General features: G+C 35.9%; 3 protein-coding genes across 3 annotated transcripts in view; 2 read left to right on the top strand and 1 right to left on the bottom strand.

The window, feature by feature from the left end:
- elapor2b (endosome-lysosome associated apoptosis and autophagy regulator family member 2b) overlaps positions 1-8,239 on the top strand; it is a 30,376-nt gene extending 22,137 nt beyond the window's left edge. The window contains exons 12-22 of the mRNA XM_017302860.2: positions 2,776-2,878; positions 3,201-3,338; positions 3,416-3,688; positions 3,865-4,038; positions 4,749-4,938; positions 5,003-5,099; positions 5,166-5,267; positions 5,711-5,837; positions 5,906-6,084; positions 7,107-7,269; positions 7,829-8,239. Of these exons, the coding sequence (XP_017158349.2) occupies positions 2,776-2,878; positions 3,201-3,338; positions 3,416-3,688; positions 3,865-4,038; positions 4,749-4,938; positions 5,003-5,099; positions 5,166-5,267; positions 5,711-5,837; positions 5,906-6,084; positions 7,107-7,269; positions 7,829-7,900 (1,618 nt within the window). The 3' untranslated portion in view covers positions 7,901-8,239. The remainder of the gene's footprint in view (positions 1-2,775; positions 2,879-3,200; positions 3,339-3,415; positions 3,689-3,864; positions 4,039-4,748; positions 4,939-5,002; positions 5,100-5,165; positions 5,268-5,710; positions 5,838-5,905; positions 6,085-7,106; positions 7,270-7,828) is intronic.
- Positions 8,240-9,103: 864 nt separating this feature from the next.
- Positions 9,104-18,883, top strand: LOC103459147 (tetraspanin-9-like). Its single transcript, XM_008400473.3, has 9 exons — positions 9,104-9,354; positions 10,565-10,603; positions 10,830-10,910; positions 11,006-11,197; positions 17,370-17,444; positions 17,520-17,621; positions 17,697-17,828; positions 18,345-18,428; positions 18,567-18,883. Exons 3-9 carry the CDS (start codon positions 10,848-10,850, stop codon positions 18,636-18,638), a joined length of 720 nt encoding a protein of 239 aa, XP_008398695.1. The 5' UTR covers positions 9,104-9,354; positions 10,565-10,603; positions 10,830-10,847; the 3' UTR covers positions 18,639-18,883.
- On the bottom strand, positions 17,929-26,035 carry amdhd1 (amidohydrolase domain containing 1). Its single transcript, XM_008400472.3, has 10 exons — positions 25,867-26,035; positions 25,269-25,375; positions 24,543-24,607; positions 23,112-23,389; positions 21,811-22,036; positions 21,169-21,293; positions 21,005-21,098; positions 20,776-20,936; positions 19,902-20,030; positions 17,929-18,268 (listed from the first exon to the last, which is right to left on the bottom strand). The coding sequence occupies exons 1-9, from the start codon at positions 26,001-26,003 to the stop codon at positions 19,925-19,927; spliced, it is 1,299 nt and encodes a 432-aa protein (XP_008398694.1). The 5' UTR covers positions 26,004-26,035; the 3' UTR covers positions 17,929-18,268; positions 19,902-19,924.
- Between the last annotated feature and the right edge of the window lie 42 nt (positions 26,036-26,077).

The following is a 26,077-nucleotide window of genomic DNA, read 5'->3' on the forward strand; positions in this document are numbered from 1 at the left end:
CCGTTTCCCCTGTGAGTCTATGTCTTCCCTGTTGATTGCTCCCAGCTGTGTCCAGGTCCCAGATTAGCTTCCCTGGGAATTTAACCCCACCTGTTGTCTCTGTCCTTCGTCGGGTCCTCGTCATTTGTTCATCGTTCGTCTGTCCGTTTCCAGTGCCGCCTGTCTTTCTGAGTTTGTTCCTGATTCTTTATTAAATACATAATTTCCTCATTACTACCTGGGATTTTCTTTTATATATATATACTTATTTTTTATTGAACATTTCTGAACACATACAGTGGAGAGGCATCAATACATTCATCTTCATATACAATGTTAAACATCCATGTCCATATTTAACTGGATACAAAAATGGCCTCCTCCTTACATCTATAATCACTCCATTTTTCCCATTCAACAACAAACTGGTCCTCCTGCAATCTTAGTCTGTGTGATTTTCTCCATCACAAAGATCTCCTCCACAATGCTCAACCACCGCTCCACCGTAGGCGGGTCTTGTCCGCCTACGGACAAGACCCGCCTTCACCGTAGGCGGGTCTTGTCAATACCATCATTTTGTGATGTTTTTTGTTGTTGCTGAAAGTAATATTTTTAACAGATATTCATCATCCTTTGAATTACGTCGTGTGTGAGGCATCCCAGGTAGAGTGTTTTACATGATCTGGGTATTCCATATCCCAATATGTTTTTCAAAATAAGACGAACATTATGCCAGTATGTGGTTAGCTTTTGACAGGACCAGAATATGTGCGTGTGACCTACATCAGTCTGGCCACAAAGTCTCCAGCATGGCTGTGAACTGGATACCATCCTGGTCCTGATCTTTGGTGTTATAAAAAGTCTAATTATGTTTTTCCAATTAAATTCCCTCCAAACACAGGTGCAGGTGGCTGTGCAGGTGGCTGTACATTTTTCTTTAATGTACATAGTAGATGTCTTCCTGCCTGCCATCAGTCCCTGATACAGTGCTGAAATAACTCGGAATTTATTTCCCTCATAGGCCTTATGAAATATCTCTATTATTTTATTTACGCTGGTTTTTATCTCTTTCTCATAATAATCTTTCATTTGCAAGTATCTATACTGGTCTTGGTTCTCCAGTTCATATTTTTCCTTTAAGCTATTTAAACTCAGCAGTTTGCTGAGTTTTAATAGCTTATTAAAAAAACTATTAATAAGCTATTATTAATAGTTTTAATAACTATTAATAGTTATTAAAACTAATAACTAATAGTTATTAGTTTTAATAACTAATAACTATTGGTTATTAGTTTTAATAACTAATAGTTATCAAAACTATTAGTTTTAATAACTATTAAAACTAATAGTTTTAATAGCAAATAAAGGTGCTCTGGCACCTTTATTTGCTCATTGTTTGAAACCTATATCATAAAAACCTGGTTTAAACCTCGGATCCCAAGCAAACCAGCTCAAACTCCTTGTTTCCTTCTCTAACTTGTAATTATCAATTACTGTGTTCCATATTTCAATTGTAGCCTCAGTTATTGAATCTAGCTTATTGCTTAATTTGCCTAAGAGTATTTTATGTGCTATCACATTTTTAGCTTCTATGTCTTTTCTACCTATTTCCAGATTTTTCCATTTTGAAACATAATCATCATTGCACCAACATACCAGAGGTCTAATTTGTGCGGCCCAGAAATATTCTTTTAGGGCTGGTAAACCCAGACCTCCTCTGTCTTTTGGGAGCTGAAGTGTTTTATATCTGACCCTGGGTTTCTTCCCGTTAAACCTTGAAATCCATCTGTCCCATTCTACAAATTGTTTTTGCGGAATAGTCAGTGGCAGGGACTGAAACAGGTATAACAGTTGTGGTAAAATATTTATTTTAATTATCTCCACTCTAGAACTGAGATCCAGGCCAATGTCCATCCATCGCCCCAAATCCTTAATATTGTGGTTTATTTCTAAATAATTTGCATCATAGAGTTTGTCAATTGTTTTGGTTATGTTTACCCCCAAATATATTTCTCATTCCACTTAAGTTTGTAGGTATCCCTTATTTTCTGCTGTGGGGAGTAATTTATTGTCAGGATCTGTGTTTTTTCCACATTAATTTTGTATCCAGAGAATTTCCTAAACATTGAGATTTGACTAATCTCAATGTTTGACTAATGGCCATTACTCTGTCCTTGTATCATCATTTTTTGATGGATCTGCTTTGATTGATTGATGGATGGATGGATGGATAGATGGATAGATTTTCTCTGGGTGCTCCAGTTTCCCTCCCAAAAAAAAACGATAGAAAGATAGTCTGTAATTTTTAAATATAAATTTTCTGCGGGTCCTCCAGTGTCTCTTAAAACACAAGTGACAGACACTGTGGTTCAATATTGGTCCATATATGAGGCGTACCGGATTATAGGGCACACTGTCGGCTTTTGAGGAAATTGAAGGTTTTTAGGTGCGCCTTATAGTGCAGAAAATACGGTAAACATTTTTTTTGCCTAAAATGCAGTAACAAAGCATTGCTTTAGGGAACACTCGATCATTTGCAGCTAAACAATATTTCTAACATCAATGTGAAGCTCAACTCTGCTTTAATTAACATCAATAAAGTTTATGGATGATCTGTTTTTTGGGTTTTTTTCATTAATTAATAATTGGATAGATTGTAACAGAATTTGAACTGGTTGAAGGTAAAACTGCCACTTGTTTGGGTAAAACATATTTACCAACAAAAGTTTTTCTTTTTATCTTAATTGCAAAAATGTTTAGAGTTTTTTGTACAGATTTGCTTGTTTTTGGTTTCAGAATGCCGGCGTCGCTCTCAGGGATGACCGGTGGAGAGATCGGAAAAATCACATTTGTGTTTGAGACGATCTGCTCTGCTGACTGTGAGCTCTACTTCATGATGGTGTGTGTCTCAGTGTGTGTTGGCAGAAATTACTTAGTTACTCAGTACTTGAGGCGGCTTGTTACCAAATACTTTTTTCCTCTTTCTTGAGTTAAAATACGTTAAAGTTACTCTACTCTTAATCTAGTAAATTATTAGGATAAATGGAAAAACTTTACTAAAACCTTTAATTGTAGCAGAAAGACTTTCAGTATTCAAGATGCCACTAGAACTCACAAGTACATTACTGAGAGGAAACAGAAGAGAAAAAATAACATGTTACCTAGGAGAAGAAGTGAGCACTTTGAGTTTTTCTCTGTTTTGTCTTGGGCGCCCCCTGCAGGATGTGAATAGGAAGAGCACCACAGTGGTGGAGTCCTGGGAGGGCAGCAAGGGGAAGCAGGCGTTTTCCCACAGCATGACCAGAAACGCCTCTGTGACGTACACCTGGGCCTTTCAGAGGACGAGCCACGCTCTGGACGTGAGTAAAACCTCCAGCAGCAAAGCCTCTCCGACCCGTTCCACCGCTTCTTTAAAACCGGCGGGTTAAACCTGCAGGTGCGCCGTTACGTCAGCGACGCGGTGAAGATCTACTCCATCAAGGTGACCAACGTCCTGGACGGGGTGGCGTCGGCGTGCCGGGCCTGCGCCCTCGTCCCGCAGAACTCGCAGCGGGCCGGCTCCTCCTGCGTCCCCTGCCCCGCCGGGTTCTTCATCGACCGGGAGACCAACAGGTGCCAGGAGTGTCCGGCCAACACGCACCTGGCTGGACGGCACACCTACGGCCAGGACGCCTGCATCGCCTGTGGACCTGGAAGCATCAGCAACAAGGTGCAGAGGTCCAGTAATCCCAGTCTGGACTGGGACTCTGGTTGTTCTTTCTTGTGTTTTGCAGTGTTTGCATCATAAATACGTGATTTTTATATGTAAATTTGACTTTTACAGTGTAACAGACACACTTACAAAAAGATCAGCTGGATTATTATCAAAACTGTTGATTCTTTCAGGAGCATTCCCGCTGCTTCAGCGACTGCTTTTTCACCCACACTGAGAACAACAGAACGCTGACCTTTGACCTCAGCCCCATGAGTGATGTGGCTTCGCTGATATTGGGGCCAAGTTTCACCTCTAAAGGCACAAAGTACCTGCACCTGTTCAATATCAGCCTCTGTGGCCACGAGGTAACTGACCTCTGGAGATCAGTCCGAAGTTATTTCATTCCTAAAATACGAAGTTTTTATTTACGCACGTTATAGTTTACCAAAAAAAAACCAGTGAAACTTCCTGTGATCTTCTGACTGTGTGGTTACAGAAATAAACAGGCTTAGGAAAATAAAATTTTAAAAACTATTAAAATAAAATCTGGAACACTTGAAACATAAAGGCTGTTCAGATCCACATTTTCTATGAATTATTAAAAAAAAATAAAACGGTTCACTATTTCAAGTATTTAAAAACAGTGGCACCTTCATGGGGGTTATTAGTACGGAAGAGGATTAGGACCATTTAAAAAAATCTGACTTTTTTCCTGTCTTTTATTCTCAACATTCTGACTTTTTTTTCTTTAGAATTCTGATTTTTTCTTTAGAATTTGGACTTTAAAGTCAGGATCTTGTTTTTACGGTGCCCCTAATCATTTTCCCTAGTTTATAAAAGTGGTGCCCAGCCCCAAAGTCATCTTCAATGAAGACAAACATGTAAAACCTTATAAATAAATAAACACAATACAAAAAATGTTAAGTGATTTTTTTTTAACAATTATTACTATTTTTTTCTTTTAGTTATCCCCCCGTGAATTTTTACTGGCCTCATCTATGAACATTTTCTGGGAGCACCAATAAAAACCGAGCGCTAAAAATAGAGAAACGGTGTTGTTTCCGTTTCTTCTCAGGGGAAACGAGCTGCCGTCTGCACCGATAACGTCACCGACGTGTCCAGCAAAGACGACCAGAGTGACCTGTCTCAGTTCGTCAACACGGTGGACAGCTTCCTGTGCCAGTCGACCATCATCCCAGGAGATGGGCGGGGCTTCAGGATGGCCATCTCCTCCCAGTCCATCAGCCTGGCCGACACCTTCATAGGTAGAAGTCTGCTGTGTGTCGCCCCCTGCTGGTAAAAGCCGGTCTGACCCGTCCTTCTCTTCAGGAGCAACAGTGGACACGGTTCTCAGCGGAGTGAACGCCAAACCAGACCTGTTCCCAGAAAATCCAAACGACGTTCCGGATATCAACTTCTTCTACAGGTGGAGACAGAAAGGCGATTTTTATCGGTCCTGGTTGGTTCTGGGTTTAACGAGCTTTTCCTCCAGGTCAACGCAGGCGACAGCTTCCTGTGATCAGGGTCGGAGTTCAGTCATCACGGTCCGCTGCGACCCGGAAGCGTCAGACAGAGGGGGACTTTCTGTGTCCAGGTGCAGCTGACCCGGTTCCATCCATCCATCCAACCACCCACTAACTTCCATTTTATTTTTTTATTTCTCATAAAATATTTTTATTTATTAGCAATAAAAACTGGAAACTTTAAGCATCAACAGTTGAAAATAATTTTAAATCATATTAAAATAAAAGTTTTCAGTTGGACTTGAAAAGCTTAACAGCTTTGAGAAAATGCCAAATGAGAATAAATAATTACAATAATATTAAGAAATTTGTCTTAGAGGCTGAAATTTGCATAATTTCAGCCTCTAAACTGTTAAATACTTTTCATAAATCTGATTTTCAGCATTGACTTGGCTGAACCTACGTTCTACAGAAACGCCACTAACATTAGGTTGAATTTCCCAAACTAAACAGTTGAACATTAGAGAGTTATGTTAAAAAAGGCACTGTTTCACCTGACTGTGGGTTTGTGCAGCTCCTGTCCTGCAGGGACGTGTGACGGATGCACGTTTCACTTCCTGTGGCAGAGCGCCAGCGCCTGTCCGCGCTGCACCGAGGCCGACTACCACCTGATAGAGGGGGCTTGCAGGGGGGGAATCCAGGTAGCATAGGAAACACTTCAGTCTGGCAGATTAACGTCTCCCAAGAGTTAATCCCAGCTTCCTTTCAGGAAACGCTGTACGTGTGGAACGAACCGAAGCTGTGCACCAAAGGCGCGGCTCTGCCTTCCCGAAGCTCCGCCCCCTGCGAGGTCATCGCTCTGTGGCTGAAGGTCGGGCTCGGCGTCGGAGCCTTCGTCGCCGTGCTGCTCGTCTCCCTCACCTTCTATTTCTGGAAGAAAAACAAGAGGTGGGAGCTCCTGCAGCAGGGCCATTAACTGAGTCAGACGTTATTTAGAGGGGAACTCGATGTGATGACAGAGTGGAGACGAACTGCAGCTGATTCACTCTGACTGTAAAAACTGCAACATAGAGCTGAAAACAAAAACAACAGAAACTTTTTGTTTAGAATAAACAGAGTTGAAGCCGTTTAGATAAACTGCATACTGGGACAATAAATAAGACAAAACGTTTATTTATTCACTTTAATTTTTCCCTGTTTCTTCAGTAGAAGGTGTTTTACTCCAGACAGAACAGAGGAGGTCTGCTGCAGAAAACATTCCCAGAAATACATAAAAAAATAAACAAATAAATAAACCTCACTGATGTGCTGATCAGGGACAAAAACACATTTTTTTTTATTTTAAATTGAGACAAATAAAAAAATGTTGTTTATTCTAAACGATGTTTAAATTTTATACATTTATTGCATGTAGTTTTAGTCATTTATTGCATAGTGTGTTTTATTAATTATTTATTTTAATTATTACACTTTTACGTATTAATTTTATTTATTAAAATATATAAAAAATGTATTGATCATCTCAATAAATTTGAACGAACAATATTTAAATTATTCTTAAAAACTGACATCAGAAATTTGATTTTTACTATTTTCTCCTCTGTAGAACAAATAGTGGAGAAAATACTTTATAAATAAGTTTGAAAAAAGTGTTAAATGCAATTCATTTTTGCAGTTAAGCTTTTTAAATCTTTAAGAAGCCGATTTCAAATGGGAATGCTTTTCAAGATCAATAATCAATCATTTATCAGGAACTTTTATATCTTTATCATGATAGTACCTCAAAATATTGTAATAAAATGTTACATTCATAAAATTCTTTCAAAATAAATATTTATGAAATAAATGTTTTAAAAGGATTGGAAATATAAACAATCTGGATGTATAAATATTTTTTTTATTTTATCAGATAAATTAATGTTTTTTTAAATTTGTCCAGTGCTGAAAGCCCCAGTGATGTTTGTGTCCAGGTTGGAGTATAAATACTCTCGCCTGGTGATGTCGGCCAACAAGGAGTGTGAGCTTCCAGCTGCAGACAGCTGTGCGCTGGCGGAAGGAGAGGAGGCCGAGGACGACGTGGTTTACACCCAGAAACCCTCCCTGCTGGGGAAACTCAGGGCCATCGCCAACAAGGTGGGCAGAAAAACACAACATCTCAGCAAACTTTGGCCTCGCTTCCACTGCTAGCATATTAGCACACCTGAAACGAGACGAAACGAAAATGATTCTTTTTCTCATTTAATGAAAGAGCAGCACCTCTCAGACTCAGGCACCTGTCAACTCATGTCTTATGATGTTTATTTGTTCCTTGGACAGACTTTACTTAGGCTTTATTTTATGCTATGCGATGCTATTCTAAGATATAGAAGCTTGTTTTAAGTCAATAATTCCTTAATATTGATGAAAAAGTTGCAGTTATTAGTGAAATAATCTGTTAGTGGAACAAGATATCTTTCCCTTCTTGTCTAACTGGCAGATTATTTTACTTTTCATTAATATTAAGCTATAATTTACTTAAACAAGCTCTTATATCTTACTGAAATGTTACTTGTAAGCTAGTTTAAACTTATTTCAAGTCTTGTAATATATTTGCACTAAGAATTATTTGTGTTGCTGCTGTGAATGTTTAAAGTGAGAAAAATGACACCAGTTGGAAGGTTTTTATTCATCTGATTTGTTTTGTGTTTGTCAGCATGAGGGCGGAGAGAGCAGCGAGTCGGTGCAGCTCAACTCCTCCCACGCCGATCGATGGGTCCTGGGATGAGTTCCCTGATGGACGGTGATGCGTTCGCTGTCCAGAGTCCTGTGTGTCTTTTTTTCTACTGACCTGCAGACAGCCTGGATAATACATCGTAATTTTCCCCCACAGTTTAACTCCATGGATGCAAAAACTGCACCAAAAAACAAAAACGTTCCTTTTAATGTTTTTTGTACGTTTTGTATTTTATTTATTTTCTGTTCAGGTTTGTGTATTTATATTGTTATGATAAATAACGTTTATTAAAGTCCTGTTTGGCTTTATTAGAAGGTCTCTCAAGTCAATGTTGAGTGAATGGAGGCGAACTTTGTACAAAAACTGTTTATAAAACTTAATTTTAATGCATTTTGGTTGTTCTCTTTTCAGTAACATCTCAGATTAGTTTTTGAAATGTGTTTAGAAAATATTTATTAAATTCACTGCCGCTTTAACCAGAGCAAAAACCTGCTTTTTGTGTGTGTTTAGTAATAATGCTGGAGTTGACTACACTGGGACTTTAAAAGCCTTGTTTTCTCTCTTCCAATGTTTAAAATAAGACAAAATGATTGCAGATGAATAACCAAAGAATCTTCTTTTCAAATTCGTTTGGTACGCACTCATAAATTGGGACACATTTCATCCCTGAAAAAGATAAATGATCATTGTTTTAGTTTGGTATTGTTTTGTTTTCCAGGTCACGTCCAGTATCATAGATGTTTGTAAAAACTATTAGAGCTCTAATGAATTTGAATCTTGTTCCAGAAAAATTATAGTATTAAAGTATAATAAGTTTTGGAAAAAGCCTCGTTTTATACAAGCTAATTTCAGAGAAGATCCTCAAGTCTAGAAAACTTATAGACTCAATGTTTGCACTTTTAAACATTACATATGTTGTACTTTGACAATTGCAGAGGACCAAGTAAAAAAAAGTCTAAATGATTAATCTTGTTGAGTAGCCTGTAATCTCCAGAAAGTAAAACCAAATTTGCTGAATGTAATATACAAGTTCTGGATTGTAAAAAAAAACACACAACAAAACTAAGATTTTTGAAATATGAACATTTTTACTCGTTGATTAATGTTAGACATATTTTATTAGCATCTGGACCAGAAGAATTTTAATTTAAAGTCATATTGTGTTGTGATAATTTCCCTTATTTAAACCGACAGCGTGTCCCTGATTTAAGAGAGAAGCTCCACCCGTTGGAATAGCGCGGTGGTAGCCGGGTAGTGCGCCGGCTGGTCAATGAGGAGCGAACCCGTTCCTGGCCTCCTGTCCAGCTCCGCCCTCCATCCGCAGGGGAAACATCTCTTCACTTCCAGCCGTCGACGGATTTCCAAAGCCTCTGTCGCGGTTTCCAGCTACTGGATTTGTGTTTTAAAACAGACTCCAGCTGTTCGCGGAAGCAGAATGTGAGGGTTTCTGCGGTAAGAGACGCCAGACTTTTTGTGAGAAGATGGACGCCAGTTCGTAGCTAACGGTGAGATTTTATCCCTGTTTTTCCTCTTCGTCACTTTTTTTTTGGCTGCATGAACATGGACAGCAAACACGGCACGAGGCGAAGAGAAGCGGTTCATTTGCTTATCACAAAGAATTACATGTATCTATATCTGACTATAAACATGAAGTGTTTTAAAATTGCACTTTTACGTTTTCGTCCACTTTTTATTCCCCAAACTTTTGAGAACGGCGAAATCTGAGGGGGACGCCGTGACGTATCGTTTACGTCAACGCGTAGAATCCCTAAAATATGTCGACTGTTTAACCAGTCGATATATTTTAGCACAAAATAAGAAATGGACAGTTGATGTTTCGAATAATTTACTTTATTAAAGTCCAAAAATCTTAACTAAAACTATTAGAAACATTTTCTCTCTTTTTTAAGACATTTTATTTTATAAAAACGTGTGTTTTTCTATGGATAAAATTGTTAGGTTTTTGCGAGTTTCGAAAGTTTTCTGATAACGTAATTTTTTTTTTCCTTTGATAATACAAAAGTCAGGGGGAAAAACTTTAAATTGGATTTTCTTTTTTTTGATTCTGTTTTTTGACACTTTTTTCAATTTAGATTCAAGCGTGTTTTTTACAATAACAATTAGTAATGTTTGCTAAAATTATAAAGAACAAATTAACTCTATGAAATATAAATATTGGAGCTGGACGATATAATCTTAAAATGTCACAATAGTTTGTGGTATTTGTTGTAGTACCACAATGGAAAGGACAATAAAAAATGCATATTTTGCTTTCTTAATTTGTAATATAAAATGATTATCTAACCAGTGGTTCTTAACCTGGGTTCCACCGAGAATAAGTGAATGTTCATATGAAACTGGGGGGTTCGGTAACTCAAAAAAGGTTAAGAATCACTGATCTAAACCACAAAAAGTATTTTTTTGATCAAGAGAAAATACGAATTTTCTGGTGTGACATAAATTGAATTCACCAAAGTGAGTAAATGTTGGTGTGACGACAAATATAGATTTGTAATAGTTGATGAAAAAAAACCATGAAACTGTGTTAAACTAAATCAATTGAGACATTTTGAGTCAAATTTTCAGACAATTTGCTTTTTCTTAACTTCTCAACAATATTTGTGTCACAAAATCATTTATATCCAGATGTTTTTCCTCTTATTTTCCGTCTGTCATATAATTTCCAGACTATAACGGTATATTTGTGTTTTACAGAAACCTTCAAGCTGCAGAGTTGTCTTCCTTCTTAAAGTGGTGAGTTTATAGCTTCTTTCCTTTAATGTGGTTTTGGTGCCAAAATAAAGTGAATCAAAGTGCTATGTGAACTTATTGTGTGGTCTTCAGTTTAAAAGAAAACGTGAATCATCAAACATGAGAAGTTTTTCCAGCAGTTCTGGAACTTTGAAGGATTAAAATTAGACTTGAATGATAAATTGTAGCATTTCTGTTTGTTTTTTTGTTCTCTGTTTAATTTGAGCAGATCCCTTTGTCTTTAGTCATGGCTCGGGGTTGCATTTGTTGTGTGAAATACATGCTCTTCCTCTTCAACCTCTTCTTCTGGGTAAGTTCTTACAACTGTTAACAGTGATGCGATCAAAGCAATCAAATAATTTTATGATTAGGATTTTATTTTCTGTTTTTTTTTGTTCTTTCCAGCTGGGCGGATGCGGGTTGTTGGGAGTCGGAGTTTGGCTTTCGGTTTCCCAGGGCAGCTTCGCCACCCTGTCTCCTTCCTTCCCCGCGCTCTCTGCCTCCAACCTCATCATCACACTGGGCACCGTTGTCATGGTGACAGGTTTCCTGGGCTGCCTGGGGGCCATCAAGGAGAACAAGTGTCTGCTGCTGAGTGTGAGTAGCGCAGCATCCAACTGTTTTTATTATTTTATTTTTATTCTAGTGATCAATGTGAGATTTTATTCTGTACTCTACTATGTCATTTTTTGACATAGTTTAGTACAGGGGTGGGCAATCCTGGTCCTTGAGGGCCGGTGTCCTGCATCTCTTGCATGTCTCCCTGCTCCAACACACTTGAATCCAACAGCTGAATCACCTCCTAAGTGCAGGCAGGTTCTCCAGAGTCCGGCTAACGACCTCATTATTTGACTCAGGTGTGTTGAAGTTGAGACACATCTAAAAGTTGCAGGAGACCGGCCCTCGAGGCCTGGAGTTGCCCACCCCTGGTTTACTATGTGTCATTATTTTTGAAATGACACATAGTAAGAATTTCTCATTTTATCTCATGAGGTTTTTCCACATCATAGTTTAGCATATGTAACTTTGGTTGTTTTTGGAAATCATAGTTTAGCATATGTAACTTTGGTTGTTTTTTGACATCATACTGTAGAATTTCTCATTTTATGTCATTTTTGACATCATAGTTTAGTTTGTGTCTCATTGTTTGTTCAACATCATAGTTTAGAATGTGTAACTTTGATAGTTTTTTGACATCATAGTTTAGTTTGTAACTTTGGTTGTTTTTTTGACATCGTAGTTTTGCTTTTGTCACTGGTATTTTTTTGACATCATACTGTAGAATGTGTAACTGGTTGTTTTTTGACATCATAATTAAATTTGTGTCACATTGTTTTTTTTTTATATCATAATTTAGAATGTGCAACTTTGATCGTTTTTTTGACATCATGCTTTAGAATTTGTCATTTTTGACATCATAGTTTAGTTTGTGTCACTGTTGTTTTTTGACATCATAGTTTAGTTTGTGTCACTTTGTTGTTTTTTTTATATCATAATTTAGAATGTGTAACTTTGATCGTTTTGACATCATACTTTAGAATGTGTGACTTAGGTTGTTTTTTTATATCATAGTTGAGAATTTCTCATTTTATATCATTTTTGACATCATAGTTTAGTTTGTGTCACTTTGTTCCTTTTTGACATCATAGTTTAGTTTGTGTCACTTTGTTGTTTTTTGACATCTTAGGTTAGAAATTCTCATTTTATCTCATTTTTGACATCACAGTTTAGTTTCTGTAACTGGTTGTTTTTTGACATCATAGTTTAGTTTGTGTCACTATGTTGTTTTTTGACATCATAGTTTAGTTTGTGTCACTTTGTTGTTTTTTTATATCATAATTTAGAATGTGTAACTTTGATCGTTTTGACATCATAGTTTATTTAGCTTTTGTCACTGGTTGTTTTTTGACATCATACTTTAGAATGTGTGACTTTGGTTATTTTTTGACATCATAGTTTAGTTTGTGTCACTTGTTTTTTTGACATCATAGTTTAGCATTTCTCATTTTATATCATTTTTGACATAGTTTCGTTTGTGTAACTGGTTGTTTTTTTTAACATCATAGTTTAGAATTATTTATATTTAACCTCATAGTTTAGTTTGTGTCACTTTGTTCCTTTTTGACATCATAGTTTAGAATTTCTCATTTTTGACATCATAGTTTAGTTTGTGTCACTTTGTTCCTTTTTGACATCATAGTTTAGAATTTCTCATTTTTGACATCATAGTTTAGTTTGTGTCACTTTGTTGTTTTTGTTGCATCATACTTTAGAATGTGTAACTTTGATCGCTTTTTGACTTCATAGTTTAGAATTTCTCATTTTTGATGTCATAGTTTTTCACTTTGTTGTTTTTTGACATCATAGTTTAGAATTTCTCATTTTATGTCATGTTTGACATCATAGTTGAGAATGTGTCACTGGTTGTTTTTTGACATCATAGTTTAGAATTTCTCATTTTTGACACCATAGTTTAGTTTGTCACTGTTGTTTTTTGACATCATAGTTTAGAATTTCTCATTTTATGTCATTTTTGACATCATAGTTTAGTTTGTCACTTTGTTGTTTTTTATATCATAATTTAGAATGTTTAACTTTGATCGTTTTGACATCATAGTTTATTTAGCTTTTGTCACTGGTTGTTTTTTGACATCATAATTTAGAATGTGTAACTTTGATCGTTTTGACATCATAGTTTATTTAGCTTTTGTAACTGGTTGTTTTTTGACATCATAGTTTAGAATTTCTCATTTTTGACATGTTTGACATCATAGTTTAGTTTGTGTCACTGGTTGTTTTTTGACATCATAGTTTAGAATTTCTCATTTTATGTCATGTTTGACATCATAGTTGAGAATGTGTAACTTTGGTTGTTTTTTGACATCATAGTTGAGAATGTGTCACTATGTATTTTTTTTCGACATCGTAGTTTAGTTTGTCACTTTGTTGTTTTTTTGACATCGTAGTTTTGCTTTTGTCACTGGTATTTTTTTGACATCATACTGTAGAATGTGTAACTGGTTGTTTTTTGACATCATAATTAAATTTGTGTCACATTGTTTTTTTTTGATATCATAATTTAGAATGTGCAACTTTGATCGTTTTTTTGACATCATGCTTTAGAATTTGTCATTTTTGACATCATAGTTTAGTTTGTGTCACTGTTGTTTTTTGACATCATAGTTTAGTTTGTGTCACTTTGTTGTTTTTTTTATATCATAATTTAGAATGTGTAACTTTGATCGTTTTGACATCATACTTTAGAATGTGTGACTTAGGTTGTTTTTTGATATCATAGTTGAGAATTTCTCATTTTATATCATTTTTGACATAGTTTAGTTTGTGTAACTGGTTGTTTTTTTTAACATCATAGTTCAGTTTGTCACTTTGTTCCTTTTTGACATCATAGTTTAGTTTGTGTCACTTTGTTGTTTTTTGACATCTTAGGTTAGAAATTCTCATTTTATCTCATTTTTGACATCACAGTTTAGTTTCTGTAACTGGTTGTTTTTTGACATCATAGTTTAGTTTGTGTCACTATGTTGTTTTTTGACATCATAGTTTAGTTTGTGTCACTTTGTTGTTTTTTTATATCATAATTTAGAATGTGTAACTTTGATCGTTTTGACATCATAGTTTATTTAGCTTTTGTCACTGGTTGTTTTTTGACATCATAGTTTAGAATTTCTCATTTTATGTCATGTTTGACATCATAGTTTAGTTTGTGTCACTTGTTGTTTTTTGACATCATAGTTTAGAATTTCTCATTTTATATCATTTTTGACATAGTTTCGTTTGTGTAACTGGTTGTTTTTTTTAACATCATAGTTTAGAATTATTTATATTTAACCTCATAGTTTAGTTTGTGTCACTATGTTCCTTTTTGACATCATAGTTTAGAATTTCTCATTTTTGACATCATAGTTTAGTTTGTGTCACTTTGTTCCTTTTTGACATCATAGTTTAGAATTTCTCATTTTTGACATCATAGTTTAGTTTGTGTCACTTTGTTGTTTTTGTTGCATCATACTTTAGAATGTGTAACTTTGATCGCTTTTTGACTTCATAGTTTAGAATTTCTCATTTTTGATGTCATAGTTTTTCACTTTGTTGTTTTTTGACATCATAGTTTAGAATTTATCATTTTATGTCATGTTTGACATCATAGTTGAGAATGTGTCACTGGTTGTTTTTTGACATCATAGTTTAGAATTTCTCATTGTTTGACACCATAGTTTAGTTTGTCACTGTTGTTTTTTGACATCATAGTTTAGAATTTCTCATTTTATGTCATTTTTGACATCATAGTTTAGTTTGTCACTTTGTTGTTTTTTATATCATAATTTAGAATGTTTAACTTTGATCGTTTTGACATCATAGTTTATTTAGCTTTTGTCACTGGTTGTTTTTTGACATCATAATTTAGAATGTGTAACTTTGATCGTTTTGACATCATAGTTTATTTAGCTTTTGTAACTGGTTATTTTTTGACATCATAGTTTAGCATTTCTCATTTTTGACATAGTTTCGTTTGTGTAACTGGTTGTTTTTTTTAACATCATAGTTTAGTTTGTGTCACTTTGTTGTTTTTTGACATCATAGTTTAGAATTTCTCATTTTATGTCATGTTTGACATCATAGTTGAGAATGTGTAACTTTGGTTGTTTTTTGACATCATAGTTGAGAATGTGTCACTATGTATTTTTTTTTTTCGACATCGTAGTTTAGTTTGTCACTTTGGTTGTTTTTTTGACATCGTAGTTTTGCTTTTGTCACTGGTATTTTTTTGACATCATACTGTAGAATGTGTAACTGGTTGTTTTTTGACATCATAATTAAATTTGTGTCACATTGTTTTTTTTTTGATATCATAATTTAGAATGTGCAACTTTGATCGTTTTTTTGACATCATGCTTTAGAATTTGTCATTTTTGACATCATAGTTTAGTTTGTGTCACTGTTGTTTTTTGACATCATAGTTTAGTTTGTGTCACTTTGTTGTTTTTTTTATATCATAATTTAGAATGTGTAACTTTGATCGTTTTGACATCATACTTTAGAATGTGTGACTTTGATCGCTTTTTGACTTCATAGTTTAGAATTTCTCATTTTTGATGTCATAGTTTTTCACTTTGTTGTTTTTTGACATCATAGTTTAGAATTTATCATTTTATGTCATGTTTGACATCATAGTTGAGAATGTGTCACTGGTTGTTTTTTACATCATTGTTTAGAATTTCTCGTTGTTTGACACCATAGTTTAGTTTGTCACTGTTGTTTTTTGACATCATAGTTTAGCATTTCTCATTTTTGACATCATAGTTTAGCATTTCTCATTTTTGACAGTTTAGTTTGTGTCACTTTGTTGGTTTTTGACATCATAGTTTAGAATTTCTCATTTTTGACATCATAGTTTAGTTTGTCACTGTTGTTTTTTGACATCATAGTTTAGAATTTCTCATTTTATGTCATGTTTGACATCATAGTTTATTTAGCTTTTGTCACTGGTTGTTTATTGACATCATACTTTACAATGTGTGACTTTGGTTGTATTTGACATCATAGTTTAGAATTTCTCATTTTATGTCATGTTTGACATCATAGTTGAGAATGTGAAACTGGTTCTTTTTTGACATCATAGTTTAGTTTGTGTCACTTTGTTGTTTTTTATATCATAATTTAGAATGTGTAACTTTGATCGTTTTGACATCATAGTTTATTTAGCTTTTGTCACTGGTTGTTTTTTGACATCATAGTTTAGAATTTGTGACTTTGGTTATTTTTTGACATCATAGTTTAGAATTTCTCATTTTTGACATAGTTTAGTTTGTGTCACTATGTTGTTTTTTGACATCATAGTTTAGTTTGTGTCACTTTGTTCCTTTTTGACATCATAGTTTAGAATTTCTCATTTTTGACATCATAGTTTAGTTTGTGTCACTTTGTTGTTTTTGTTGCATCATACTTTAGAATGTGTAACTTTGATCGCTTTTTGACTTCATAGTTTAGAATTTCTCATTTTTGATGTCATGTTTGACATCATAGTTGAGAATGTGTCACTGTTGTTTTTAGACATCATAGTTTAGCATTTCTCATTTTATATCATTTTTGACATAGTTTAGTTTGTGTCACTTTGTTGTTTTTTTATATCATGATTTAAAATGTGTAACTTTGATCGTTTTGACATCATAGTTTATTTAGCTTTTGTAACTGGTTGTTTTTTGACATCATAGTTTAGTTTGTGTCACTATGTTGTTTTTTTGACATCATAGTTTAGAATTTCTCATTTTTGACAGTTTAGTTTGTGTCACTATGTTGTTTTTTTGACATCATAGTTTAGAATTTCTCATTTTTGACAGTTTAGTTTGTGTCACTATGTTGTTTTTTTGACATTTTAAAATGTGTAACTGTTTGTTTTTTCACATCATACTTTAGAATTTATCGTTTAATGTCATGCTTGACATCATCGTTTCGTTTGTGTAACTGGTTGTTTTTTGACATCATGGTTTATAATTTCTCATTTTTGAAAGTTTAGTTTGTGTCACTTTCTCTTTTTTTTGACATCAATAGTTTAGTTTGTATAATTTTGGTTGTTTTTTGACAGTTTAGAGTTTCTCTTTTCATCCAATTTTTGACATCATAGTTTAGCATGTGTCATTTTCTCATTTTGGACACTACACTCACCTGTGTTTTTTAATATATTTTCTTTTCAGTACAACTTTTGGCTGTTAATCTTCAGGAAGTAAACACTCTTCCCTCTTTCTAACAGTTCTTCATCGTTCTGTTGATCATCCTTTTGGCTGAACTGATCCTCCTCACCCTCTTCTTTGTCTACATAGAAGAGGTAAAACGTGACTCCTGCCCTCTGTGCTTTGTTTGTGTGCATTACCCATAATCCTCACACCGTTTCTCTTCCCAGGTGAGGGAAAACGCCAGACAGGACCTAAAGGAGGGGCTGGTTCTGTACAACACAGAGAACAATGCCGGCCTGAGGGATGCGTGGAACACCATACAGAGAGAGGTAGACCACCCAAGTGAGGAGGTTTGTTTTTATCTCTGTGGTTTCTTTTTCCTGAACTGGTTTCCTCCTCTGTAGTGGAAGTGCTGTGGCGTGACGAACGCAGACGACTGGTCCAGGGTCATGCAGGAGAAGGTCGTTCCAGACAGCTGCTGCCAGCAGAGTCACCTGAACTGTGGCCGCAACGCATCGAACGCCTTCTGGATAGAAGTGAGATTAACTAACTACAGTTTTTATGATCAGGTTTTCTTCTTTTTCATGATCTGGTACATTGGAAAGCAAAATAAATCACACTAAGAGAAGTAAACAATTATTTATACATGAAGGTATTTATTGACGATGCTTTATCAGTAACATTTTGATGAAAAGAAATCACAAGAATAAAGTTCTGACTTCCTGCACCCCAAACGTAACATTTTTTTTCACATTGCAGTTCGTCACTGTTGGTCAACATGAGGGTTTTTAGCATCTCAGCTCAGTTTAGGTTTTTTAGAGTACCGTGTACAAATGTAGTACTCTGAGTGATATTTTTGCATTAACTGAAAGTTTTCACTCATATTAATTTATTTTGTTTAACTGAGCCATTTAAATCACATTCCAGAAGAACAACATGCACTTCCCACATGGATGTAGATCCAGTCCCAATTCACCTGGAAGGAAAAACAGAACAAGAATTAAATTTTCATGAAAGTGTCATTGATTAACTCAAAGGTTTTCTGTATTCAGGGCTGCTATGATAAGGCGGAGCAGTGGGTGGATGCTAACAAACACCTGCTGGGAACCATAGCCATGTGTGTGTTGATCATACAGGTGAGAACATTAACTTAATTATGAAACTTCATGTCAAATTTATCAATTTACTAGAACAGAATATAACCAGAACCAATTGATATAAATCTTCTCTATTGTTGTTGCATGTAATGATTGAACATCATCTCTTTCTTCCAGCTGCTGGGCATGGCGTTCTCCATGACGCTTTACCAACAGATCCACCGAGCCGGGAAGAAATACGAAGCTTAACTGGTTCCAGATCAGCTCTGGTACTCAAACCTTCATAGTTTAGAAAGCCAGTTAACATGTTTGCCACTGTTACTTTTACTTAATCTATGCACTCAAATATTCTGTTTTAACATCATCTAAAATAGTTTTTTATTCCTTTTAATAAGCCTCGACTGAAAATGTATGGATGGTAGATCAGGTTTAAATCCCTGCCTGTGGAAAGTGATTATTAACTAAAATGTTCAATAAAGGCTAATAATCACCAATCTGAGGTTTTTCTTTATTTCTGCTGATTTTCTCAGAATTCTGAGATTAAAGTAGATAATGAGAATCTAGAAAAGAGATCTAGATAATCTAGAAAATATCTAGATATCTCTAGGTAAAATCTAGAAAACATCTCGAGATAAAAATCTAGAAAAGAGATCTAGATAATCTAGAAAAATATATAATCTAGAAAAGAGATCTAGATAATCTAGAAAATATCTAGATATCTCTAGGTAAAATCTAGAAAATGATGTATATATAATCTAGAAAACATCTCGAGATAAAAATCTAGAAAAGAGATCTAGATAATCTAGAAAAATATATAATCTAGAAAACATCGAGATAGAAATCTAGAAAATATCTAGATATCTCTAGGTAAAATCTAGAAAATGATGTATATATATAATCTAGAGAACATCTCGAGAAAAAATCTAGAAAATGAGACAAAATAGATATCTCTAGGTAAAATCTAGAAAATTATGTCTCGATGTATATATAATCTATAGAATATCTCTAGGTAAAATCTAGAAATCAGAATTCTGAGAAGTCAGAACTGCTTTATTTTCCCAGTGATCCTAATCCTATCTGTGACCAAACTATGCAGTCAGTGTGCCTTTAAATCTCCAGCTTTTTCAGCCAATCAAAACACAATGGTAGGATTTAACTTTAATTTTGTGCCAAATGTACAAATATGCTTACATAAAGCAGCAAAACGGTTTTTTCTATCACTATTCTTACATTTTAGAAGTGAGACTGTGGAACTTTCAAACTGAAAAAGTTGGTAAAAAATTAAATTACCTAAAATGCACAAAGTAAGCAAGAATATTCTTGGGCTACAAATTCCAAGTGTTGTCTTTTTGTATAAATCCAACCAATTCGTTTGGGCTTTTCTGCAGCTGATTGAGATTTAAATACACATCACTGACTATTGTTCATTCACAGATATATGCACTCAATTTGGTGGCAGAGATAAAACCAGCAGTTTTTTTCTGAAAGCTGTGGTTTTATTTTTAGACGTACCTCTGCTGGGAGTTCCTTCGGGGTCAGAGGTCAAGGGTTTTGTCGTTATCGTACACGATGTTTCCTCTGACGACGACGTAGCGGATGAGCTCCTGATGTCCGCCCAGTTGGTAAATCAGGTGCTCCCACCTTCAAACAGCAGAGAAAGTCTTAAAACTAAAGACCGACGTTTGAATTTGTTGACTTTAAATGAGTCCAGGATGAAAACCCTAAAATCAGCTCCAATTAGGGGTAAATGATTGAAACCATTTGTTTTTCCAGTGTAGTTTTAAAAATCACCAAGTTGTAGCTCCATTCATTTAAAAAATGGAGATTATTTAAATTGGTAGGATTCCCATCATTTACCCACTAAATTTACAATACGGTTGACATTAAACTCAATGTCGGCCAGTTTTGCTGTTTGAAGCATCTAAATTCTATTCCATCTTGATGCTGATTTAAGTTGAGAACGTTGGCGCCATACATTGAGATCTTAAACAGTCATTATTTTTTTTAGAAAACATATAAATTGGCCTTAAATATGTTAAACACAGGTCTTACATTTTATTGTTTAACAGAGCAATTACACAATTAAACATATCAGCAGGATATTTTACAATTTCAGTGTCAAAAACCAGCATTTTTTTTGGCTTGACGTTTTTTTCCAGACATACAGTGAAAATGTCAATTTATGTCCATTTTGGCCTTCCATACTCAACCGCCTCAAGTCGCAAAAGCCAATGATGTAGGCGTGGGAGAAAAGTCCCATGAGAAGAAAAACTACATAGAACATGAGACTAAATATTCCTGCCAGAACAGTTAAGATCTGATATTTACGTATAAGGCTTTAGATGCATCGCTGACATCCTGGATAAACTTCGGAGAGTTTATTTACCGTGTTGCGTTCAGGATCAGCAGGTCTCCGTGTTTGTTCACCTCCAGGGATCCGTGCGTGTCGGAGCGGCCGAGCGCGTACGCGGCGTTGATGGTAGCGGCAGCCAAAGCCTCCGTCATGGACATCCTCATGTTGACGCAGGCTAGATGCATCACTACCGGCTGAAAATAAAACATTTTCATGAGGAGAACGGGTTGAGACGGACAGGAAGCTAGCAGCGAGTTCTGACCATGGAGCAGCAGTAAGCGTTGGGGTTGAAGTCGCTGCCGAGGGCGACGATCACGCCTGCCTCCAGCATGTCTCTGGCCCGAGGCTGAGGCAGCCTGAGGGCACAGAAACATCCATGAACTACAAATCCCAGGAGCAGAGAGCGCCGGGTCGCTGTCTCAGTACCGCAGGATGTAAGCCGTGGTCGGGAGGAGGACGGCGGCGGTTTTCGATTTCGCCATGGCGACGATCCCTTCGTCCGTGACCTCCTCAAGATGGCTGATGGCCAACGCTCCGAGGTCCGCTCCCATCTGAGACACAGCAGCAGCTTGTTTTAATGAATAATCCATTTAAAAAAATAAACTTTTGATGAATCAGGGCAGAAGAAAAACACGTTATTCCACTCAGAACTCCTCAAGTGGCAAAGTTATGATCTGTCCCTGCATTTTAAACAATAAAATATTTATTTTATTTGCCAATTTCCATTTTTTATGCATTTCTAATATTACATAAAAAAGCTTAAGTGATTACACAAATCTGCAGCATGTTTAAATTTTTATTCAGAATAATCTATTATTAAAATAAATGTTAGCTGCAGTCTTATTTAGAAATGGAAAAACTTGACACAAAACATATAAATACATTTTGCAATTAAGAAAAACAAAACTCAGTAAATATGACCTCAAGTTTTAGCTTCACCTGGTTCAAAATTTATAAAGAAAATTTCTTGGGCATCTTTCGCCATCCAATTATTAATCGATCAATTCAAAAATAAACAAATCAGCCCAACGCTGCAGACCCTTTGCTACAAATGGTCAAGTAATTGACCTTTGCAGCGTTCATGGGATGCAGCTCGTCTCCATGGAAGTTGATGTTCAGCCCCATTTCTTTCCCAGCCAGCAGGACGGCGCGCGTCGAGTCCAGATCAAAAACTCCCTGCTCACAGAAAACGTCGATGTTCTGGACCTTCAGTCTCCCGGCCGACATCAGCTCCTTCAGCCGAGGAAGCTGAACCTGCAGGACGTCCTCTGTGGCTTCTGCCACCGTTTTCCCCCTGAGGGACAGAAACACGGCCTGCGTTACATTCAACCCATCATTTCAGCATAACTCCAAGCTTTTTGTGCATAAATTTCATATTAACTGCATAGTTGAAAATAAATGTACACTGTAGTTTTCTATAGTGTTTTAGCAAGTGGAGCCATAAAATTGTTTAATCTGGAGTTTGATCGATTTATTATTCTTCCCCCAAATTGACAGATTAAATATGTCGCAGAATGTTTAACTTTTAAATGATTATTGCGAAATTTTAAACTGTTAACTATATGAAACAAGCCAAACCTGTCACAATAAGCAATGAAGATGGCCTCAATAATTTCCTTCTAATGATTAATATGGTTAAATTTGTTTTCAGACATTAAATAAAAAAATTATTTTTATTTCTCTTGCATTTATTGCTTTATTTTGGATATTTAAAATGTCTTACAGTTTGAGTGTTAATTTTTTTTTTTACAAAATTAAAGTTTGTTGAGGGCAAACTTGCATTATTATGCCGATGTCAATATATTACCTGAAAATTGTTTCTAAATAATATTGTCTATCACAATAATAACTGGGACAATTTATCATTAGGTCCCAGAAGTTATTGCAATAGACGATAATATTGTTGTTTTGAGAACATTTTCAATTCCATTCTCAAATATCAATGAACTTTTAACACTGGAAAACATTTGAAATATCCAAAATAAATAAACAAAACAACAGAAACAATCAATAAAGTTAATTATGAAGTCTTTGTAAACAAAACTGTCATTTAAAAAAAAAGGACACATTGACACCAAAGCACCAGACTATCAAAACAAACGTCCGGTATTCTACACCGACAGAACACCGGTGTTACACCGCATTCTGTGACCACCATATATTATGACGCTGCGGCATTTTAACACTATGCTACGCCCAAAACGGAAACTTCGCAAGCAGCAACAAATAATAAAAACTAACATTTGACCATTAATATTATGGAAATATAGATAATCACAGAATATGACAGCGCTATTGTGACCACAATGTAACTTATAGAAGAACATTAAATACTTAAGAAGTGGCGTTAGTATTTTAAGGATTCTTACTTGGGCACAGCGTGGGCTCCACAGTAGGTGGAGGAGATGCTGATGGGAAGCGATCTGCTCGCCTCCTCGATCACCTCCAGCATCTTCAGCTCCGTCTGGAGCTCCAGGCCGTATCCGCTCTTGCACTCCACCAGGGTGGTTCCGGCTCGCTGCATCCGCTGCAGCCGGCTCCCCAGGGAGGACAGCAGGTCGGAGGCGGCGGCGGCTCGAGTGTGCTCCACCGTGTAGTGGATTCCTCCTCCGGCGCGGTGCACCTCCATGTAGGTGGCTCCGGCTAGCTGCAGGACGGAGGTGTTCACCATCTTTAAGCGGTTTCTACAAGTTTCACCAGCTCGATTTTTATTTTTAAGCCATTTTTTTTATTTAATATGTGTACCATCACATGGGTTGGGGCAACAGAAGTAGCCAACTGGAGATAAATTTACTCTTACCCATGATGGACGCAAAAGAAAGCTAACTAGCTAGCAACTATATATTGGCAGCTAGTTAGCAGTAGCTTCAACCGTTTGGAATCCCAACGGAAAGATTCCTAAGCCTCCCCTTCAAATTAAATATTGGAGTCAAATGTTTGTGCAGCAGAACAAAAATTGTTTATGCCGCCATAATTTTAAAGATATTAATACATGTTTCCTCATCAAAGGTCAACCAACCGGTCCACATACAGAATCAAACGAAACACGGTGTCAATGAACCGTGCTACATTTGTTCAGCCGTTAGAATTTTTACAGTTAAAAACAAAAGTTTGCAGAGGTCACCAGAAATCCACCACCGCCACAGATCAACAAAACCAAACAAAATTGATAGAAATTAATTCTGCTTTGTTTGTGAAGCTAAAATCTTTATAGCACAGTTGCTTGACCAACAGTTGATTGGGGTGGGGCCGATTGACCTCTGACGACCTCTGGAAACATTTATTAATATCTTTAAAATAATAGCAGCACATACAAAAAACATGCTGCACAAACATAGCACAAATGTTTGTTAAAGCAAGTGGGGGGCAGCTTCACTACGGTGCTACTATAGAGGGAAAAGGGGGGGAAAAAGCTATCTAGCAAGGCTACATTAGCCGCTAATTAGCGGTAGCCTGAAGTCACAGGACACTAAAGATTTCTGCCCACAAGATTAAATAGTCCTGTCACACAAAATGAGAGTGATAATTAAACAAAATGTTTTTAAATTAATTATTTTAAAGCCTTATTTTTATGAGTTTAAGACTTTTTGAGGATGTGTGGACACCCTGCATAAAGCTGGAGACTAAACAAAAGGATTGGTGAATATGTATTATTTGGGACTAAAATAATAAATATTTCACTGCATTTCCTTATTCATGTTTATCCAGATCTGGGAAATAATAATAATCCAGTTCTAGATTTCCCAAGAAGCTCTGAATGAAGCTGTGGGAGTGAACAGACTCGGTCAGGATGTTTGTACCTTCATTGCAAACTCATGAACTCTGTCTCCGGCCCAGACTGGGTGAGTGTGAGCATCAACAAGCCCTGAAACAAAAGAACCAGGAAAACAACTTCAGTGCTTTTTATTGTAATAAATGAAATCAGTTTCAGTTTCCAAATATAATTTTTTCTATTTTTGTTTTCCAGATATGTGTTTTACAAAGTAAACTGATTTTTGAGTTAAATTTCACAATGTTTATGCTCTCTGTATATTCCATATACATCATACACCAAAAGATACGGAGAGGAAAAAGATTTTATGTCAGATGTTATTTCCTCTTAATGTGGAAAAAAAAACAGTTTTTAGTACTGAGAATAAAATAAAAATACTAACGGGTTAATGCTAATCGTTAACAGTTATTGTCCTCTCTAATTGGTAGATGTGTTTTAAATACAATACTTAAAAGTTTCCAATTAAATTCCCACTTTTCAGCTTTCTAATTTAAACTGAACCTTCTTTACTTGACTTGGAGGCATTTTTACATTAGTCTCATGTCTAAAGATGTTTAATTTATGGCCTCTTCAAATAGATTTAAGACATAAATATAAGTTAATAAGTTATCAGGAAGGGGCATTTTAGTTACCCTTAATACATGCATAAACTTTAATAAAGCACTTTTAACTGTTAGAGTTTGAACATTTTCCAGTTTAAGGTCTGAAAGTTTCATTTATTAGACGGATGCAGCAAACTGCAGCCGATACTCACCAGGAAGAACACACATCCCTGCAGCATCGATCACATTATCGAAGGAGGACTCAGAGTACCGAGCACTGATGGTTTCTGCAGGACCCACAGCTTTAATCACACCATCACTGCCAGGAGAAATAATTCACATAAATTAAAAACTAACTATTTTAAAGACTGCAGCTGAGGTGGAAGAAGTCATGTGTAAAAATCTTGGGTCATCCCTCATTTATTTACACATTTCTTCCACTAAATGAGGTCATGACTCAGACTGAAAACACCTTCAGACACTTTGGAGATCTGATAATATGAAGAGATTAGGGTTGGTGTAAAACTTTTGCACAAAACTCAAAGTCTAACTTTAAAACTGTAATTAGGAAATGTACAAAAGTTGGCTCTTGGTTGCAGTTGGTCACAATCTTAAAAAAATATTCCAGTGACCTTTGATGTAATTATCAACAATATCCAGCAGAGGGCGCCACCGGACCAAAAAAAAGAGCAACATTACAATCTGGCCTCATGTTGGACAAATAAATAACTTTCTACCTCAAACAGCAGCTTTTATCATCACTTTCATAAAATTAAAAATCATTTTTGAATTCTTTTTGTGAAATCTCACCTGCTGACAACAATGCTGGCGTTTTCGATCACACTCAGGTTGTTCATCCCATGCCTGGTCAGAAACTTCTCCCCGTTGTTGCAGATTAAAACCACCTGCTTGGCATTTTTCACCAGCAGCCTGTGATTTCTGGACATTTTCCCTCTTCAAAAGCAACGCTCAGACTACTTTAGGGTGGAAACGAGGCAAATATTTACCAGAGAGAGAAGAG

This window comes from Poecilia reticulata, chromosome 23, assembly GCF_904066995.2.
Source record: "Poecilia reticulata chromosome 23, P_reticulata-male-v2, whole genome shotgun sequence".
NCBI lineage: Eukaryota > Metazoa > Chordata > Actinopteri > Cyprinodontiformes > Poeciliidae > Poecilia > Poecilia reticulata.

Excerpts from the sequence above, each read along its gene's own strand:
- LOC103459147 (XM_008400473.3), top strand. The coding sequence starts at position 10,848 with ATGGCTCGGGGTTGCATTTGTTGTGTGAAATACATGCTCTTCCTCTTC. Across the intron at positions 10,911-11,005 it reads TCTTCAACCTCTTCTTCTGG|CTGGGCGGATGCGGGTTGTT; the intron begins GTAAGTTCTTAC and ends TGTTCTTTCCAG. Across the intron at positions 18,429-18,566 it reads TGTGTGTGTTGATCATACAG|CTGCTGGGCATGGCGTTCTC; the intron begins GTGAGAACATTA and ends TCTTTCTTCCAG.
- amdhd1 (XM_008400472.3), bottom strand. The coding sequence starts at position 26,003 with ATGTCCAGAAATCACAGGCTGCTGGTGAAAAATGCCAAGCAGGTGGTT. Across the intron at positions 25,376-25,866 it reads GCCAGCATTGTTGTCAGCAG|TGATGGTGTGATTAAAGCTG; the intron begins GTGAGATTTCAC and ends TTCTCCTGGCAG. Across the intron at positions 23,390-24,542 it reads TTCATGAGTTTGCAATGAAG|CTAGCCGGAGCCACCTACAT; the intron begins GTACAAACATCC and ends TCCGTCCTGCAG.